The following is an 18,759-nucleotide window of genomic DNA, read 5'->3' as shown; positions in this document are numbered from 1 at the left end:
GGGTACGGTGGCCCCTTAAACAACCCTCCATCTTGCCTCTTCGCGGCTAACATGGCGGGGGAGCGAGAGAAAGAGAACAGGGAGAACAGAAAAAAAAAAGAGAGAAAACTTTTTAGAAAGTGTCCCAAAGTTGCACGGCTACACAGCTGGACCAGCGCACAGCTGGATCACGGCAGCCAGCGAGTTCTGCAAAACAGGACTTGGGTTCAAGAAGGGGGGATTCGTGGGGGGAGGGAGGAGGAGGGAAAGGGGAAGGGAAGAGATTGCTGTGGGGGTGATTTCACTGATTTGGGGGTTACTCACCTTCTTCTAAACTTTCTCTGGATTTATCTCTGAAACTTTCGGATCGAGGCGGGGGCCGTCTTTCCGCCTTTCGAATGGGTTGGTGGTGGGGAGGGCGAGGAATAATAGAACGGAGAGTACAGGGGGAGAGAACAACAAATGGGGGGGGGTATTAAAAAGGGAGAAAAAAAAAGTGTTACAAGTTTTTGCAATGGAAGAAACCCACAAACATAGCAACCAGAGCGATACAAACTTCCCTACCCACCCCCAATCCATTTTTTTTAACATTTGCCAAGCCAAAGAAATAGATTAAACCCCACCAGCCCGAGGGGTTCGCCTTACCTCGGAATCTGAGGAGCTGTTTTGATTCGTTTCTGATTCATTGACTAGGGACGATTTGACATCAGCTAAATCCCTCTCGGCCGAGGAGTTCTCCGAGATTTTTTCCTCCTGCTCCCCTTCGTCTTTGAAGGAGATCAGCTCATCGTTGGCGCCTAGGTCATCTCCTCCACCGCCGTTCAGCTGCGGCATTTTTTTCACCCACCAGCAGCAATTTTGGAAGAAAAATAAAAGGGGGAAAAACGGGGGGAAAATTACCAAAAAAAAAAGTTTTGCGAAAAAAATTTGCAAGAAAAAGAAGAGTCCAAGGTGAAGTTTTTGATTTGGGGTCTTTTTCTCCTGGGGAGGGGAAAAGAGGGAGGAGGGGAGGGGAGGGGGGGGAAATCTCTTCTCCTTCTGCACGCGTGAGTTTGGGTTCCTTTTTTCTCTCTCTCCCAAGGATCCGATCAATGTGCAAAAAAAATAATAAATAAAAAAGGGGGTAAAAAAACACACCAACAACAACAAGAAGTCAGATTTAAAGAGCAAAGGGGGGTGGGGGGGGAGCCGTAGATATAGAAGGAGCTCGTGCCGCTCGGATTTGAGTGAGTTGAAGTTAGACTGAGAGCTTTTCAGTTCAAAGGCGGCGCTGATTGACAGATAGAAAAAGGGGGATCGAAATCCGGAGAAACGGAGAAGTCTGGGAGCCTAGATTATTGACAGGGAGAGAGAAACACACTAGCCCCTTAATGAGATGCAGGAGGGGGCGGGGCCAAGCCGGGTTACGTGTGCATAAATAAACAGCGCTGGGAGGGGGAAAAGAGCTAGAGAAACTAACAATGATCCTTTCTGGCAACCGAGAGGGAGGGAGAGAGGGAGGGAGGGAAAGAGGGAGGGAAGGAGAGAGAGAGAGAGATAGGGGAACTGGAAGAAGGAGAAAGAGAAAGAGGGAGGGAGAAGGAAGAGAGAGGGAGGGAGAGGGAAAGACGGACGAGGAATGAGTGTGAGAGGCCGAGAGTATGTGTAAGTGTACAGGGGGAAAGGAATGGTTTTAGGAAGACTATGCAAATTAGGAGAGGAGGGGAAAGGGGGGCCGGCAATTGAGTTAGGAGTGGGAGCCTGGGTAGGGCCTAGAAGACCCCACATGGGGGGTGGGGGAGGGTCCAAACAAAAGTGCACTTTAGAATTGAGTTAGGAAGGAAAAACTGCGCGGAAGGGGGGGGAGGAAGGCGGGGAGCGGAATTTAGGGAAAGGAAAATATTTGATGGTTGCTCCCCGCAGTGGATGCACTAACCTTTAGGTGGAGCAAATCAGCAGTGTGCAAAAGTGTGTGTGGGGGGGGGGGGGAATAGTACTTAACTTTTGAGCCTACGTAGAGAAAACAAGAGTTCCTGGAAAATGTTTTTATTTCAGTATCTTGGCGGTCTAGATTATTTAAAAAAAAAAAAAAGATTTAACCAAAACAAGATTTTTTTTTCTTTAAAAAGAAGTATGTGTAAGGGGTGTGATAATATTCACACGTTTCCCAATTGTAAACTGTCCCATGCAGACACATTTACAAAGATCGCTTTTTAAAAATCAATCACCAAACACTTCTGAGGTTTAAGTTCGGAGAAAAAAGAAAATAAGTGTTTTAAGTGCCTATATCTTGTAACTGTGTATTGTGTTTAAGTAGCTAGATGGAAAACATTTGAAATTACCATATTAGTGGGAGTGGTTGGTAGTGTGGGATCCAAAGTCCTTCCTGACTCTGGAGGTGAAAAGTTTGGGTGTGAGCTCCCCTAGAGAAAAATAAAACTGAAAGTTACATGCCTTGGGACCCTGAGGGACTGCAACCTCTCTCCTAGGGGGTCTTGAATTAAATCACTAAAGGATGCAAGCAAGTGATCAAATATAGGTCAACGATTGTAGAGAGAAAGCAGCAAACTAAAACAACTACGTAGTCTTAAAATAGGGATTTGGGAAGTTGAGATTTGAAGATGTTATTGTTTTTAAGGCGGGAGGCAAGAGGTAAGCATTTTCTTGGCAAAATAGGGAGAAAAAAAAAATGTAAATGGTGAACAGGCATATGGCCCCTACATACAGTGGAGATGGGGCAAACACATTGATCTTCCACCAAATGCCCACTTATAACAATGGAAGAGTCAATTGGAAAGTTTAACTGCAAAGAGGACAAAAGGGGTCAGGCAGTAAATTCAATAGGAATTAGCCTATTGCCTAATAGAAAGAGTGTTGGGAAAAGAAAGTCATGCTGCACTAAATAATCCAAACATTCTCCAAGAAATCTAACCTGCTGCTTTATAGAGAGGGCCATATTCAGCACCCAGGGTTTGCCAAAGAAAGACAATTTATCATGTAATATTTAGGGAATTTGGAGGCTTCAGCAAAACTGTCTTAGAGGTTATGTTCTCTAAAAGTAGAGGACTGAAAATCATAATGCAAAGACTGACAAGGCTAACATAAATTCTCAAGCCCTGGAAATTTTCACCATCACATTTGCACACGAAAGGGAAAGATGCAGGCAAAATAAAAATGGGAGTGAGAGGGGTGGGGGGAGGGAACCACTGCAACTTAACAACTTTAATATTAATCAGAAAAGCAGAAAGAGTGAAAGGAGGCATAAAAAGAAGTAAAACAAATGTGTACATTTAATCAGACAGGATTGCATAGGATACAAAGAACAGGGCTAATTAGTCTCAGCAGGTAGGGACTAACCTTCAGACTTCATAAATAAATAAGGCTGTGAACAATGTCTAAGTGCGAGGATGGAGACAGAAAGGGGATTATTTCAAGACACCAAGTAAAAACATGAAGAATGAAATACTTCACTGTTAAATCCACGTACAAATGGATTTGCCAGTTCTTTTTCTTTGGGCCTTTTGACTAAGTTGCTTTTGGTTGTAGACTTTTGGTGGAAAGACTATAGCTATGTATACTTTCTAATTGTCACCTATATAGCCTTGGTGTGCTTTGTATGCACACTGCCTACTTCCCCAAGGCTCTATTTTAAAAGATGTTTACCTGCAGAGCAACATTTTTGTAGTAACTTAATTTTAGGGTAATTTATTTGTCTTCTGGGTTTATTTTCTCTTTCCATTTTCTTTCGCCCTGCTCTGAATTAAGTCAGAAAACAAGTTTTCTTATTTCCTTTATAGTCCTGCCTATTTTAATAGAAGCTGGCCAAATGGCACAGAATTCAGCTTTTCAAAGATATCAGTATTCTTAAATCCTGGCAAGCATTTTTGCCAAATTCCATAGCAATTCTGCAATCATCAGTTAATAACTGTGCATTTGGGTTTGCTCTTACTTTTTCTTTTTCAAAAGGGATTTTTTTTGCACCTTGCCATCTTTAAAACTATTACTTAATTAAGCAATTAAGTTTTTCCATATTAGCACATGTGCCACATTTATTTTAAAAAATTGAATACCAGGGCAGCTGGGTAGCTCAGTGGATTGAGAGTCAGGCCTAGAGACAGGAGGTCCTAGGTTCAAACCCGGCCTCAGCCACTTCCCAGCTGTGTGACCCTGGGCAAGTCACTTGACCCCCATTGTCCACCTTTACCAATCTTCCACCTATGAGACAATACACCGAAGTACAAGGGTTTTAAAAAAAATTGAATACCATAAAATGCTTAGAAATGACAGGAGAGCTCTTGAAGCATCAATAATGCCTGTGAGCTAGAGGATCCTCATTGATGCCTTGATAAAGTCATTTTTTGTTTGTTTACAACTATGAGAGCCAAAGTTATATAATAATAATAAAAAAAAAAGTCAGGCTTACCAGTATATGAACATGGGATTTATGAGTTTGGTTTTAGGTTTTAAATAGCAGGATGGTATGGGGCCAGATCTTGAGGCTATCCTTCTAGAGGCACTGATAAATTCTGGTCTTCAGAACTAGTGGCATTGTGTAGATAGTCAAGAGTTCTTCACACTTGCAAAGGCGACTATCATGGTCTGTCTCAGCTGTCCCACCAATGGGACAAATTGTCTTTTCCATAGAAATCTGTCTTGTAGGACCAAGCCAAATGTCCCATGAGAACAGAGTAGTGCTTCCTCAAATTCACTGGTCCCAGTGGCTTATGAGGCAGCCTGCTTTGGGGGCATTTTCCTCAAATGATAGAAGGGAATAGCTGTAGCCAGGACCCAGGCAAAATTTCAAAGTAGTTAAAGGACTTCCTTTCACATCTGAAGTCCTTTCCCACCTTTCCCACAGACCCTTCAAGGGCTCAAAGTCTGAGTGGTCTCTCCTCCCTTCTGACCTCCCCTTAGCAGAATCTGAACTTAGAAACAGATAAGATAGGGAACCTTTACACTTTAGCCTAAATTTCAGACCCTGTATTCCCTCTCACAGGGATGCCAACATTTCTATCTTGATCTTGAATAAATGAAGGAAAGGCTTTGTTTCTGTTAAAACAATAATAACAACAAAAATCATCCAACAGCTAGAGGAGGAGGCCTTTAAGGACCCTAAAATGACACCAGTAGCTCACCTACAATGAAGTCGGTCTTGTCTAGAATCGTGGTCTATAGAAGTCAATTGGTTGTCAGTTCAATTCAATTCACGCCTGCCATGTTCTCAGAGAATATCACAACTATACTAAGACATCTTAAAGCATGCCAGAACAAGTTGAACTGCAGTGAAAGCTCAATTGGTTTTTTATTTTATTTTTCAAACCCTTACCTTCCATCTTAGAGTAAATACTATGTATTGGCTCCAAGGCAGAAGAGAGGAAAAGGCTGGGCAATAGGGGTTAAGTGACTTGCTTAGAGTCACACAGCTAGAAAGTATCTGAGTCCATATTCGAACCCAAAACCTCCCTTCTCTGGGCATGGATCTCAGGCCACTGAGCCATCTAGTTTCCCCCTCAATTGATTATTTTTAAAACAACACTATATTACATTCATCCACCAGACACTAGAAATACATGTGGACAACCATATTCAACTCTGCTAATCATTAAAAATCTATCCAGTTCCACTCAATAAATACATACATACACGCATATATTTACATATATGTTTCTGTGTGTGCATATATATACACATATGTGTGAGTATAACTTTCCTTTAAAGAACCCAACTATAAATTGAACTGTAACTGGGATTTTTTTTTTTTACCTCAATGAGTATAGTGCAATGTCTGGTACATAGTAGGTGCTTAATAAATGTGTATTCACTGACTGAGCAAAACTGGGACTATAGCAAGAGAATCCATAAAGATAAGGAAGCTAGAAAAAAGAGAAATCTTTAAAATCCAAAGTTATTGTTCCATTCTGAGAGCTCCTTTTTGCCTTCATTTTCCTTGTGATTGGTCTTAGAATAAGAGTATCCTCTCAGCCCAGGGCAGGACACTGGGATGCCCAGATGGGCACCCGATGATCCTTTAATCCTTTCCATTTCCAGTTGGAGGTGAGGGTGGTAGCAAAGAGGACCCCCCCTTCTCTGATCCCAGGTTGTGCACTTCACTAGCTCCTAGGGAATTGGAAAGACATCCACCTACTCCTCTAAACCCTAAGGAAACGCAATTCTGTTCTGGTACTTCCTGGATGTGCCTGGCTTGATCACCTTGCTTAAGCTAATAAAAGGTCCTGATAATGAAGTGACAATGATGCTTAATGATCCAAGGGTTAATGGGTAGATGTATGCATTTGTACAGTTTCATCACCTGCCTTCATAAGCTGATAGCTACCGCTATAGGCATATATGACAAGAAGCCGCTTTCTGAAATACATCAGCCCTCCATAAATATACCTTTCTTATTGACAAGATGTCTTTTAACCCTAATAGTAATGGAAGAAGGCCAATAAATGAAACATTTACTGCATAACTTTCCTTATTTTCGGGTGGTGTGTGATTCCTTTCTAGCTGTCTCTAGAAGATGTTTTCAGCCTAATTTGCTCCCTAGAAATTTCACTTGCTACAGTTATACGTCTATGACGTTTTATTGCCTGAAGCCAAGTCTGAATAAGAACTTTCTTAAGATATACTTATCCTAATGCCAGTCTACACGAATTGGGCTGCTTTATTCTGAATTATTTGTGCACCCTCGCTATAGCATCCACAGGCTTCCTGATGGCCCTTGCCATGGGGGAGGTCTAAATGTTTCTGAGAGAGGGGGGGGGAAGGCAGAGAAAAAGGGTGATAAGTGGGGCAGCAAGAGAAATTTAAAGAGAGACTTGGAATTCATCATTGTATTTAGATTTAACATATTAAAATGCCCAAGGTTTTTGTTGAAGTTACTCTTTATCAACATAGCCCCATTCCTAAATTATAGGATACCCTTATTCCCAAGGTCCATCATTGTAGATACTTGATTTCTTTCAGCCTCAAAAAATCAAGTCAAATTAAATCAAGGTTGGCACCTGGAGCTGGGTATCTTGGTCCAATGGGAAAAGTTCTGACATTGGAGTCAAAGGCTTAGAATTCAAATCCAGACTTTGTCACTTACTACCTGTATGACCTTGGGCAAGTACTTAACCTCTGAGCCTCAATTTTCTCATCTCCAAAATTTTAGTTTTAGACCAGATCACCTTCAAAGGTCTTTTTGGTTCTAAAATCTATCATCTTTCACCCTATGTTGAAGTCAGGGAGAGGTCAGCTGGCCTTGAGCTGTTGGGGCAGATGAGGTCTCAGATCATAGACTCTAGGGAACAGGAGAAATTTAGGGAGCACACATTGTGCTCCATTGTGGCCCAAGTCACGTTGTGACCAGGCTATGGACTAATCCACAATTGCTTGATCAGGTAAGGAGAAGGATGGGAGGAAAATCTTCTATTTAAAGGCTGTAAATAGGCTAGCAGGGATTTCTCTGGAGGAAGAGTAACTGCAGCTTTGAGGCTGGGTTTCTGCTTAGGGTGGTAATGCCAGTGTTTATGCAAGTCACTTGGGGTTGAGTTAGAATGGCACCCCCACCCCTTCGAAATCCCAACTGATTTTTCACATTCCACTAGTATAGATGGACTGTTCTTCATGCTTCTTAATGAAATCCTCACCTGAATGGTAAAAGGGAACAAAGGTGTTCAGGGGCCCAGAAGTGAGTTTGGAGTCTGGTGTAGACAACAGCCTCTAGCAATGGTGGAGAGGCTCTGAGTTGATTGTCATCCTCAGCAAATCTGGTTTCTTTATAGCCTGAGGGCACACTGTAAATACACAGAGCAGAAGGGAATTAATAGTTATTTCTTAAAGGTTCCGGGGATGCTGAGACTGCGAGGTAGTAATGACCCAAAACCCCACAGGAAGTACAGATGCCTATACCAGTGATTCTTTCACATTGAGAAATGAGTGGTTTTTGTACCTCCGTGCTGGGCTGCTCGCGGAGCTTTTGCCTTGCCTCAGAATGGTGTACATCCCCAAAAGTCTAAGCCACAAAGCAAGGATGCTCTGAAGCTCCTGCCTGCCTGAGATTCTCTTGGGCTCTCTTCTTATTGACTTTGCAAGTGGATCTGCTCATACCCAAGTTCAGGAGCAGTCAGAATAACCCTAGGATTCCTTGTTCCCCAGCCCCTTCTACTCCCCACCAGACAGTCAGCAAGAAAGAGAGGAGGGAGAGGAGGGAGAGGAGGGAATCCCCCTGGGAGAGTGAGGTGCAGCCCTAAACCTGCCAGCATCCATAGCTACCAGAGCACAGAACAGAAACTACATTTGTCTCAATAAGAGAAGATGAGGTCCTTGGCACTGCCCTGGTTTTGCTCTATAATTTAAAAATAACTGAAAGTCCCACATCCTTGTTCTTAAAATGTAACGTTCTGACACATCCACAGATGCTGACCCTTATAGCTGTGGAACCTTGAGCGAGTACCTTAACCTCTCTGATCTTTAGTTTCACTTTTTGTAAATTGAAGATAATAGGACTTGTAGTACTACCTCAGTTGTGAGGCTTAAATGAGATTGTATCTGTAAAACACCTTATAAACTTTAAAATGCTATATATTAGTTAGCAATAATGTTAATAATAATAGTCCTGAGAATTGCTTTTCCCCTAAACCCCTGCTTCCATAGCATCCATGTGTACTGACTTTTATTGGAAATAATAATAATAATAATAATAATAATAATAATCCTGATAATTGCTTTTCCCCTAAACCCCTGCTTCCATAGCATCCATGTGTACTGATTTTTTCTTTGGGGGGTAGACTAAGAATGGTTTGGGCCCTGGAACAATATGGTGGACTGAGTCCAGAGGAGTGAATTTGACCTGATTCCAATCTCTGTGAGTCTTTTTCCTTGAGGCACTTTGGAAATGCCCAAAAGCTAAGCCATGGAGGCCAAGCCATAATCATGGCAACTGGAGTAGGATCTCCAAGCAAACCCTGAGATGCCAGAGCAGGAGCAAGGACGAGTGTTTAGGGAAGGTGCCTTCACCAGGAGGGTTGGGGAGGGAGGAGCAGGGGAGCAGTTGGGAGGGAAAAGAGACTTTGATTCCTGCATGGGAAGTAATACTATTCCACCTGCACTGGAAAACGTCTGGGGAAATAGCAGTTCCAGGAACCCTTAGAATCGATTTCTAGGACACATTCCCTCGCTCACACTTTGAGATCCGGAAATAGAAATTCCAGGGTAAAAGCAGTTTGGCAGGGGTTGTGCCACCTGGCTGTCCAGAGCGGATACAGGCAATAAGATGAGGCATGGCAACAGGCTTTTCCCATGGATCATGTGTTGTTTCCCAGCATTTCTCTCCTTTAGGGTCGTGGTTTCATGATTTGCATTCTTTCCCTCAGCCTTGTCCCAAGTCTCCCCTCTCCTCTCTGCCTTGGGGGAGCGGGGGGGCTCCCCATTCTCTCCCTCAGCCCCTTTAACTGAAGGCCAAGCTGGGCAAGATAAACGGGAGAAGGTACAAAGCAGAGGGCTCCACACCCACCGGAAGACTAGACTAGGGAGCCAGGGGAGGAGGGAGAGGAGGAAGTTGGGGGAAGGGGGCAAATTGAATGGGAACCTAGAGAGGGAATGCAGCATTCCAACCACTCCCTCTTCACCCCCACACACTCAAAAAGGAGTTTGGAGGCCACTTAAACTGGAAGACCCTGGGGCAACGGGCTCTTCTGCTTCCAAGTTAATCCATGCAGGTATCAAGTCCCTCTTCCTTTATTTCTCCTGCCAATAGGATATCTTGTCCAACTGCATTTCTTCAGTGGCTCAGCCACTGGGAAGAGTTCATTCATATATACATTACATACATAGTACAGACCATAAGCAAATATTCCTTAACTGCTTCTGACTAGATCCATACGTTGCTACCGGAAGCTTCGGGGATGATGAAATTTCTGGCTATTTCTGGCCAAATGGTGATTTGAGGCCAATATCATTTGTTCTTTTGGGAGGACCAAGAAAACTCGAAGTGATCTTTTGGGCTTCTCCTCCCCCTACTTTGGTGGCAATAGCAGGCAGAGAAAGTTCTTTGTTAATTATAAGGAAAAATAGCTTCTAGCTTGCTTGCTGTCTTGCTTCAGTTCTCCCATGTAGATGGTAATACTTCCAGTGAGGACAAAGAGGAGCCAGTGAAGAAAATTTTCAGCTGGAATATTTCACTGGAATACGGAGTCAACTAAATGAGTTTGGGACTGGGCTTGCAACTATCTCTTCATGTTTCCTTTCCATTTTCCAAGAGATGGTTGGGCAGTGCAGAACCCAGGTGAAATGTAACCATGGCTATTCCACAATGCCTGAAACTGCTTTATGTTTCAATGAGGCATCGGGCCTCCTCAGAAAATAGGATAATAGTTAAAAGTTAAGATCCTATTTTAAGTTGTTCTCTCAATCTGGGGTCAATCTCTTTTGTGTCTTATCAATTCTTTTGTGCATATACAAAGGAAATAAAGGTCTGTGCCATGCCTGACTTAATTGTATCTTGAGCATTTTTGTACTTCCCCTTTGGGGAGACCTAGACTGTAGCCAAAATCTAAGCTTTAAATAATTTGTCTCTGGAGTACCAGGATCAAGGATTCACAAGCTGGATAGCATGAGAAAAAGGAGTATATCCCCATTCTTATTAGAAGGCCAACTTCCCCACTCTCCTGGCCCTGACCTCAGGCCTGGATCTAGAACCGAGGGATACTTTAGAATAGAGATGGGCAACCTTTTGAGCTTGGTGTGTCAAAATTCACCAAAAAACCGAGCATAACACAGATGATGTGTCACTTTGAGAAAAAACCATAATTTTGCAATATTTATAGTTTAAATAACAGAAATGTATAATTGTAATATATAACTATACTTAATAAACCAAAAACTAATTATTTAACTTACCTGCTTAGTGACTTCTTTGTTCATCTGTCAATCAGTTTCTTTTGTTGGTCTTGATATTATTTAACTTGTGTGGGGTGTCCTGAACTAAAATAAGTGAGGGGGGAAGGAATTCTATAACTAACCTGCCTATTAGTGTGGTCTAATGTCATTGAAAATGGCTACACGTGTTAGCACTCCTGTCATAGGTTGACATCAGGACTTAGACATTCATTCAGTAAACAATTATTAAGTACCTACTATGCGCCAGGCATGGTGCTAAGTACTAAGAATACAAAAAGAGGCAAGAGATAGTTCCCGCCCTCAAGAAGTATCCAATATGCATAGATTTAGAACCCTTAGACCCAGTAGACAGTCTTAATATTAAGTATAATATGAAAGTAAAGAAAAAGAAGTACATAAAAGTAATCTACCCAAAATAATCTAAATTGTTTATAAATTTATTGAATCTACCTATCTAAATCTCTGTGAATCCTGGTATCACCAAACCCTTGCCCAATTAAGAATAGCTACAGATAATCTAACCAGGTCTAGGCACTTTATCTAGGTAATTCATGTATTTTCAGTCTGCTGGGACATAGAAAATGCAATCAGTCGGGGGACTTCACCTGAGAGTTTAAAAATAATATCAACAATGATAATAGCATTTCAGCAAGATAGTGTATGATAAATACAAAGATCCCAGCTTTTGGGACAAAAACCCACTATTTGACAAAAACTGCTGGGAAAATTGGAAACCGGTATAAGAAAGATTAGGTTTAGATCAGCATCTCACACCCTACACCAAGATCAATTCAGAATGGGTGAATGATAAATATAAAGAAGGAAACTATAAGTAAATTAGGTGAACATAGAATAGCACACCTGTCAGATTTATGGGAAAGAAAAGATTTTAAGACCAAGAAAGAGATAGAGAATATTACAAAATATAAAATGAATAATTTTGATTACATTAAATTAAAAAGGTTTTGTACAAACAAAATCAATGCAACCAAAATTAGAAGGGAAGCAACAAATTGGGGGAAAAAATCTTTATAATAAAAACCTCTGACAAAGGTCTAATTACTCAAATTTATAAGGAGCTAAATCAATTGTACAAAAAAATCAAGCCATTCCCCAATTGATAAGTGGACAAGGAACATGAATAGGCAATTTTCAGATAAAGAAATCAAAACTATCAATAAGCACATTTGAAAGTGTTCTAAATCTCTTATAATTAGAGAAACGCAAATCAAAACAACTCTGAGGTACCACCTGACACCTGGCAGATTGGCTAATATGACAGCAAAGGAAAGTACTAAATGTTGGAGGGGGCAAAATTGGGACGTTAATGCATTGCTGGTGGAATTGTGAATTGATCCAAACATTCTGGAAGGCAATCTGAAACTATGCCCAAAGGGCTTTAAAGCCTGCCTGTCCTTTGATCCAGCCACACCACTGCAGGGTTTATACCCCAAAAGAGATAATAAAGGAAAAGACTTGTTCGAAAATATTTATAACCACACTTTTTGTGGTGGCAAAAAACTGGAAAATGAGGGGATGCCCTTCAATTGGGGAATGGCTGAACAAATTGTGATATCTGTTGATGATGGAATACTATTGTGCTCAAAGGAATAATGAACTGGAGGAATTCCATGTGACCTGGAATGACCTCCAGGAACTGATGCAGAGAGAAAGGAGCAGAACCAGGAGAACCTTATACACAGAGATGGATACATCATGGCACAATTGAATGTGATGGACTTCTCTTCTAGCAGCCATGCAATGATCCAGGACCATTCTGAGGGACTTATGAGAAAGAATACTATCCACATCCAGAGAAAGAACTGTGGGAGTAGAAACACAGAAGAAAAACAACTGCTTGATCACATAGGGTTATGATTGGAGATATAGATTCTAAATGATCACCCTAGTGCAAACATGAATAATATGGAAATAGGTCTTGATCAATGACACATGTAAAACCCAGTGGAATTGCTCATTGGCTACAGGAGGGGGGGGTGGGAGGAGGAGTGGGGAGGAAGAGAGGAGGGAGAGGTTACATGAATCATGTAACCATGGAAAAATATTCAAAACTAATTAATTAATTAAACTTAATTTTAAAAAGAATCACACACAAAAAACGATAATAGCAGCCCCTTAGATGTACCCATTGAGCTGATCCATCAGTGTATCTGTCCTTGGCATATTTGTAGATAGCTGAGCCCAGAAATTAAAAGGAAGCAGATAGCAGGCTAGATTTTTATTTGGATCTCAGTACTTCACCTGCATCCAATTAGATGGTCTAACTCCATCACTTACTCATGTCCTAATCCCTTCTCTCCAAGTCATGGGAAAAGAGAAAACTTCATATTAAGAGTAATATGAACATTCTTCCCATTACCCAAAGAACAAAATAATGCAAACATGAGTTCAACCTAAAATTTATCCATTCACTACCTTCAAATCTACCACCAATCCAATTAAGCAAAGGATTCCTTGAGAGGTGTATAATAATTATCCCTCCTAACCCTTTAGCTGTCAGGATCATTCTCCTGACTCCTTCACCTAAAGCAGTTAGGTGGAACAGTGAATACAGCGCTAGACCTAGAGTTTGGAAGACGTGAGTTTAAAATGTAGACATTTAAGAGTCGTATGACTCTGAGCAAACCATTTAGCCTTTGTCTGCTTCAATCTCCTCAACTGTAAAATGGGAATAATAATAACATCCAGGTTACAGGGCTGCTGTGAGAATCAATAAGATAATATTTGTAAAGTGCTTAGCTCAGTGCCCAGCACATAGCAGGTAGGTGCTGAATAAATGTTTATTCCCCTTCTTCTCCACTGTAACTTTCCAGTTCATTAGATCACTGTTCTAGACAGTCTTATTATGGTTTCTATAATCTCATTAGTAACCTTGTAAATGGATACTCACCTTGAAGACCTCATTCAAAAAGCAATAGCATTGTTTTACTGAACCCAATTAGCAAGGTAGCCATATCACAAAGCTCCTAAGCAATAGGAAGTCAATAATATGCCAAAGTTCTGTTGAATTTTTTTTAACCCTTAACTTCTGTGTATTGGCTCCTAGGTGGAAGAGTGGTAAGGGTGGGCAATGGGGGTTAAGTGACTTGCCCAGGGTCACACAGCTGGGAAGTGTCTGAGGTGGGATTTGAACCTAGGACCTCCAGTCTCTAGGCTTGACTCTCAATACGCTGAACTACCCAGCTGCCCTTGAATTTTTATATATGAGAACTAGCCCTGTCTAGATCATGTTCATGGTCACTTTCCACAGAAGCCAGAATTCTTGATCAGGTAGAAATGGACTCAACGATAGTAAGGGTCCATGTTCTAGAGAGTCCCTCTCCCTATTAACTACTATGCTCTATAACCTTCAAAAGAAAAAAAGATCCATAAGCTTAGGAGTTATACCATATAAATAATGTATTTTTCCTTACGTATTTTCAGTCTGCCAGGACACAGAAACTGCAGAGGACTCCAAATGAGAGCTTTAAAATAATAACATCAATAATAATAATAGCAATCCCTTAGATGTACCCATTGAAGTGATCCATCAGTATATCTGTCTTAGACATATTTTGCATATAGCTGAACCCAGAAATAAAAAGGAAGACAACAGCAGGCTAGACTTCTTTGAGAAAATTGTGTAGTCCTTTCTATAGTCACAAACTAGTCCTCTCGACAAGAACCCATTAGTATTCTTCCAGGGATATAATATGTCAATCAATCAGCTTAAATTTATTTAGCACCATCTTATGTATCATGTATTCTGCAGGTACTAGAGATAGATACTCAAACAAAAACCAAGTAATCCCTGGCCTTAAGGAGCTCTCATTCTTTCCTGGGAAACAACACATACCCATATAAGTAAATGCAAATTAGATATAAGGCAAATATAAAGTCATTGGATGGGTGGGTAGAAGTGTTAGTAGCAAGGGACATAAAGAAATGTATCATGTAGAAAGCTGCTTTTCAGCTGAACTCTAGGAACCTGGGAAATCGAGATTCCAAGAATCATAAAGAGGCAAAGTATTCCCTGTATTGGGTTGGGGATGTGGCGGGGGCATAGAAATGGAAGATAAAATGTGTATGAGCAGACCAATTTTGCTGAAATATAGCATACATGTATGGAAATAATAAATTCTAAGTCTGGAAAGAGAATTCATATACGTAATGTTATCATCAAATATATATGGATGAATGTTTTAAGGAATGGCATATGTATAGATATTGTCTGACTTTGTTTTCAAAGTTATTTTACGTGGATGATGTCGTTCAGTTCTCACAATACCCCTGCAATGTAGCTCAGATAAACATTGGTCCCCTTTTTTAAAATAGGAAAACTAAGACTCAGAAAAGTTAATTGAGGTGTTCTAAGTCACACAATTTAGGAAGGACAGAGCCAGGACTTCAAAAGAGTTCTGCTGAGGACTGTTCCAGTGTTCCCTTTTCCCTTCTACGCTTCTTTGGCATCAGCTATTTGAGGTTCTTCCAAACCAAGAAACAGCTCCAAGTTATAGACTATTCCAAGGTTTATAAAGTGTTTGGAAAAATAGAAAAGGTGGGGGGAAGCAGGAGAGATAGTCCCAGTCACATCACACAGGTGACCAACATCTTCCCCATGAGCAAGGCTGCTCCTAAATGTCTTAACTCCCCCGCCCCCCCAACAATTTTGGGTGCCTCAGAGCCCATTTTAAAAGTCCAGCTCACATTCTTTTTTAACTAAACTGTATTCCCCACCTTCCACATTTCCTTTTTCCAAATAACAAACCAAACTCTTGCATAGGCAAATGAAACAAATTCTCAAATTGACCACATTCAAAAACCTGTGTCTGATTCTGCGTAGGAGGGCATCACTCTATTATCACTCTAAGTCAGCAGGTGGGTTACTTTGTTCTTCATCAATCATCCCGGCTCATGCTTGATCATGAATCAGAGTTCTCAAGTGTTTCAAAGTCGCTTTTCTTTATATTATTGTATAAGTTGTTCTCCTTCTGCTTACTTCACTCTGCATCAGTGTATAGAAGTCTTCCCCAGTCTCTGGGAAACCATTGCTTCTTAGAGCACGATCATAACTTGTTCAGCCTTTCTCTGGGTTGAAGAACAACCTCTTCAGTTTCCAGTTCTTTGCCATCACAAAAGAGCTGCTATAAATATCTTTCTATGTATGCATTCTTTTCCTCTTTTTTGGATCTCTTTGGGATATCTAGACCTGGTACTAGTAAAGCTGGGCCAAAGGATATATACAGTTTAGTACCTTTGGGGGCAGAGTTCCAAATTGTTTTCCAGAATGGCTGTTCGAATTCCCAGCTCCCCCAACAGCTTTCACAATTTTAACACAAACATCATCTTCTTTTTCTCAGGCCTGGAGCCAGGGCTGGTCCCTCCTACCTTCTTGGTCTCAAACAAGGCCCTGGTAGATTTGAATGGGCCCCAAGGCTCCTTCTCAATTGCACAGTAATTTAATAATATCCAACCCTTTGTGAATACTAATTAAGCTGCTGCCAGCTCCCCAAAGAGGCAGGTGTTATTACCCACCCACCCCCTCTTTCAAAGGTGAGGAGCTCAAAGGATAAGTGCTTTGCCTGAGGCCAAAGAAGAAGCCAGTGTCAAAAGGGAAGAGTGGAATTCAAGGTCACTGGGCTTCTGAGTCCTGGGCCAAGGTAGGTCAAAAAGTGTATGGGAAGGGGATTCTGGGAACTTAATGCCGCTGCTGTAGGATCCAGGTGATTTGTTATTTAAATTTTCCTTTGTTCCAAGGAAGGACTCTAAAGTGTGGGATATAATTAGAAATTATTCAGATGTAAAAAAAGACAAAAGCAAAAGTTATCAATTGGGAAAAGAAAAATAGAGTCCAAAATAAAGGCAAGGTAGTGGTTAGAGAACTGGACCCAGTCGGGATGATTTGGGTTCAGATCTTGTCTCTAACACAAAATGGATGTCTAACCCTGCTCGATTCTCTTAACCTTTCTTTATCCCCAGTGACTTTCTAAGTACCTAAGTAGCAGAGTTACACTGGTAGGGGATTCAAATCCAATTCTGGGTCCTGTGATTGGAAAGCCTCTTACTAGTGAGGAGGAAGAGGAGACTGAAGGCACCAGAACTCAAACTGAACAGTTTTGTCTGTCCAATCTGGGGCAAGACATTCATTTTCTTAGTTTCCTCATCTATAAAATGGGAGTGGTGCTCCTTTCATTGTCTACCTCACAGGGTTGTTCTAAGGAAAGTATTTTGTCAACTCTGAAGTGCAATATAATTGTAAGCTATTGACGTCTTAAGATTCCAAAGGTCCATACTTTATTTGGAGCCTAAGTCAATTGTGGACATACCAAGTTGCACAGTCACAAAGTCCAGCGGGTAGAAAATTCCCGGGGACAGATAAAATGTAAGGAAGGTGAATCATATATAACAGTTGACTTTGACAGCAATGGATGATGGGTGCCAATATTTTTGCTCATCTTCCTTCCCAGATTCTTTCAATTAATCCTTGGGTCAGTCGTCCACCCCAATCAGTCACATGCCTAACTCTGCTGCCTGGGGGCACTTCGGGAAGGAGGACAGGGAGGGAGCAGTTAAAGGAAAAGAAATGAAAAGGCTTTTTGATGAACATTATCTGGGGGATTTGGAGAAGCCTGGTCCTCAACACAGGTTGTTCCAAACCACTTCAAATGTCTACTCTAACCATTGCCACCCACTGGAAAGGGCCCTAAGGGATTCAGTCCTCCTCTACCTGGATGGATTATCCAACACAGAAAAATTCTCCTTTCCTCAAAAGTGATATGGGAGAGTTGGGGTCTGAGAAGAGTGTTGACTCCCAGACCTGGGAGCCACAATCTCTGGGTTAAAATGCAAATAGAGAGTCTTAAGTATTTTAAATATTTAGGGGAAGACAGTGGGAACTTTCTTGGACTAGTTGGTGATGTTCTTTTAGCATGCAAATGGGTATTGTGAATCCCTGAGTGGACACATCACCAGGGGAAACAAAAGGACTCCAGTTAAGATTGGGTTAGGGTAGGACCAGCCCATGAGGCCTCAGACTGTCAAAGACTACTAAAGAACACTTTTCCAGAAAACAAAGAGCAATGAAGGAAAAATAGTTACTCACATCAGCATGTCTCTCTTTCCTTACCACAACCCTGTGACTGTAGGAGGTGGGATGTCATCCCCATTTTACAGAAGAAGAAATTGAGTCATATAGAACCTAGTGTCACAAAACTAATAAATAACAAAACCAGAACTTGAGCTGAAGTATTCTGACTCCAAGTACAGTGGTCTTTCCCATATCTGTTTGTTTGTTTGTTTTCATTCCAGTATGCTTTGATCAGCACTTCAGGGACTATGGACTCAGCCTCTAAGAAGAGCTTATCTCAAAGACTAAATAAGAAAAAAAGAAGAAGAAGAAGAAGAAGAAGATGTGCCTGTCAAGACAATATAAGGGGAAAACCAAATGGGTTACTAAAGAACTAGTTTCAAAGTCACCTGAGAATCCCATAAAAGCAACAAAAAACAGTAGAAAAACAGTGGATTCAGACAACCTGGGTTTTAATCTTGATTTTGCTACTAACTAGTCCTCTACAGGCTACCTTGGACCAGTAATTTCCCTTTTCTTGGCTTTCCTTTCCTCATCTGTAAAATGTAGGGGTTGGACTAAATCAAAGGTTCTAACCCTTTATGCCTATGTGTCATGGACCCATCTAGCAGTGTCTGGTGGAGTTTATGAATGAATGAATGAAATCTGGATTTATATTTGTCCCAGAAACTAACTAGCCATGGGGCTTAGCTTCTGAGATTTCTCAGAAAAATGTCTGTTAAACGTATAGAATAAAATACATAAGATTACAAAGGAAATCAAAGGTGCTAACTTTTTCCTATCCAAGTTCACAGATCCCCCTGAAATTTCACAGACTTTATGTAAAG

General features: G+C 41.2%; 1 protein-coding gene across 12 annotated transcripts in view; it reads right to left on the bottom strand.

Moving 5' to 3' along the window:
* TCF7L2 (transcription factor 7 like 2) overlaps positions 1 to 1,091 on the bottom strand; it is a 249,546-nt gene extending 248,455 nt beyond the window's left edge. For 4 of the 12 annotated variants that reach the window (XM_044665579.1, XM_044665580.1, XM_044665581.1 and 1 more), the window contains exons 1-2: positions 625 to 1,091; positions 304 to 370 (exon numbers count right to left, since the gene is read on the bottom strand). In XM_044665579.1, coding sequence (XP_044521514.1) covers positions 304 to 370; positions 625 to 813 — 256 coding nt within the window. In that variant the 5' untranslated portion in view covers positions 814 to 1,091. The remainder of the gene's footprint in view (positions 1 to 303; positions 371 to 624) is intronic. The other 8 variants (XM_044665585.1, XM_044665584.1, XM_044665587.1 and 5 more) reach the window with 5 other exon arrangements.
* Between the last annotated feature and the right edge of the window lie 17,668 nt (positions 1,092 to 18,759).

Source organism: Gracilinanus agilis, chromosome 2, assembly GCF_016433145.1.
Source record: "Gracilinanus agilis isolate LMUSP501 chromosome 2, AgileGrace, whole genome shotgun sequence".
Lineage (NCBI taxonomy): Eukaryota > Metazoa > Chordata > Mammalia > Didelphimorphia > Didelphidae > Gracilinanus > Gracilinanus agilis.
Note: the sequence above shows the minus strand (reverse complement) of the source record. Positions and strands in the feature narration are given on the sequence as shown.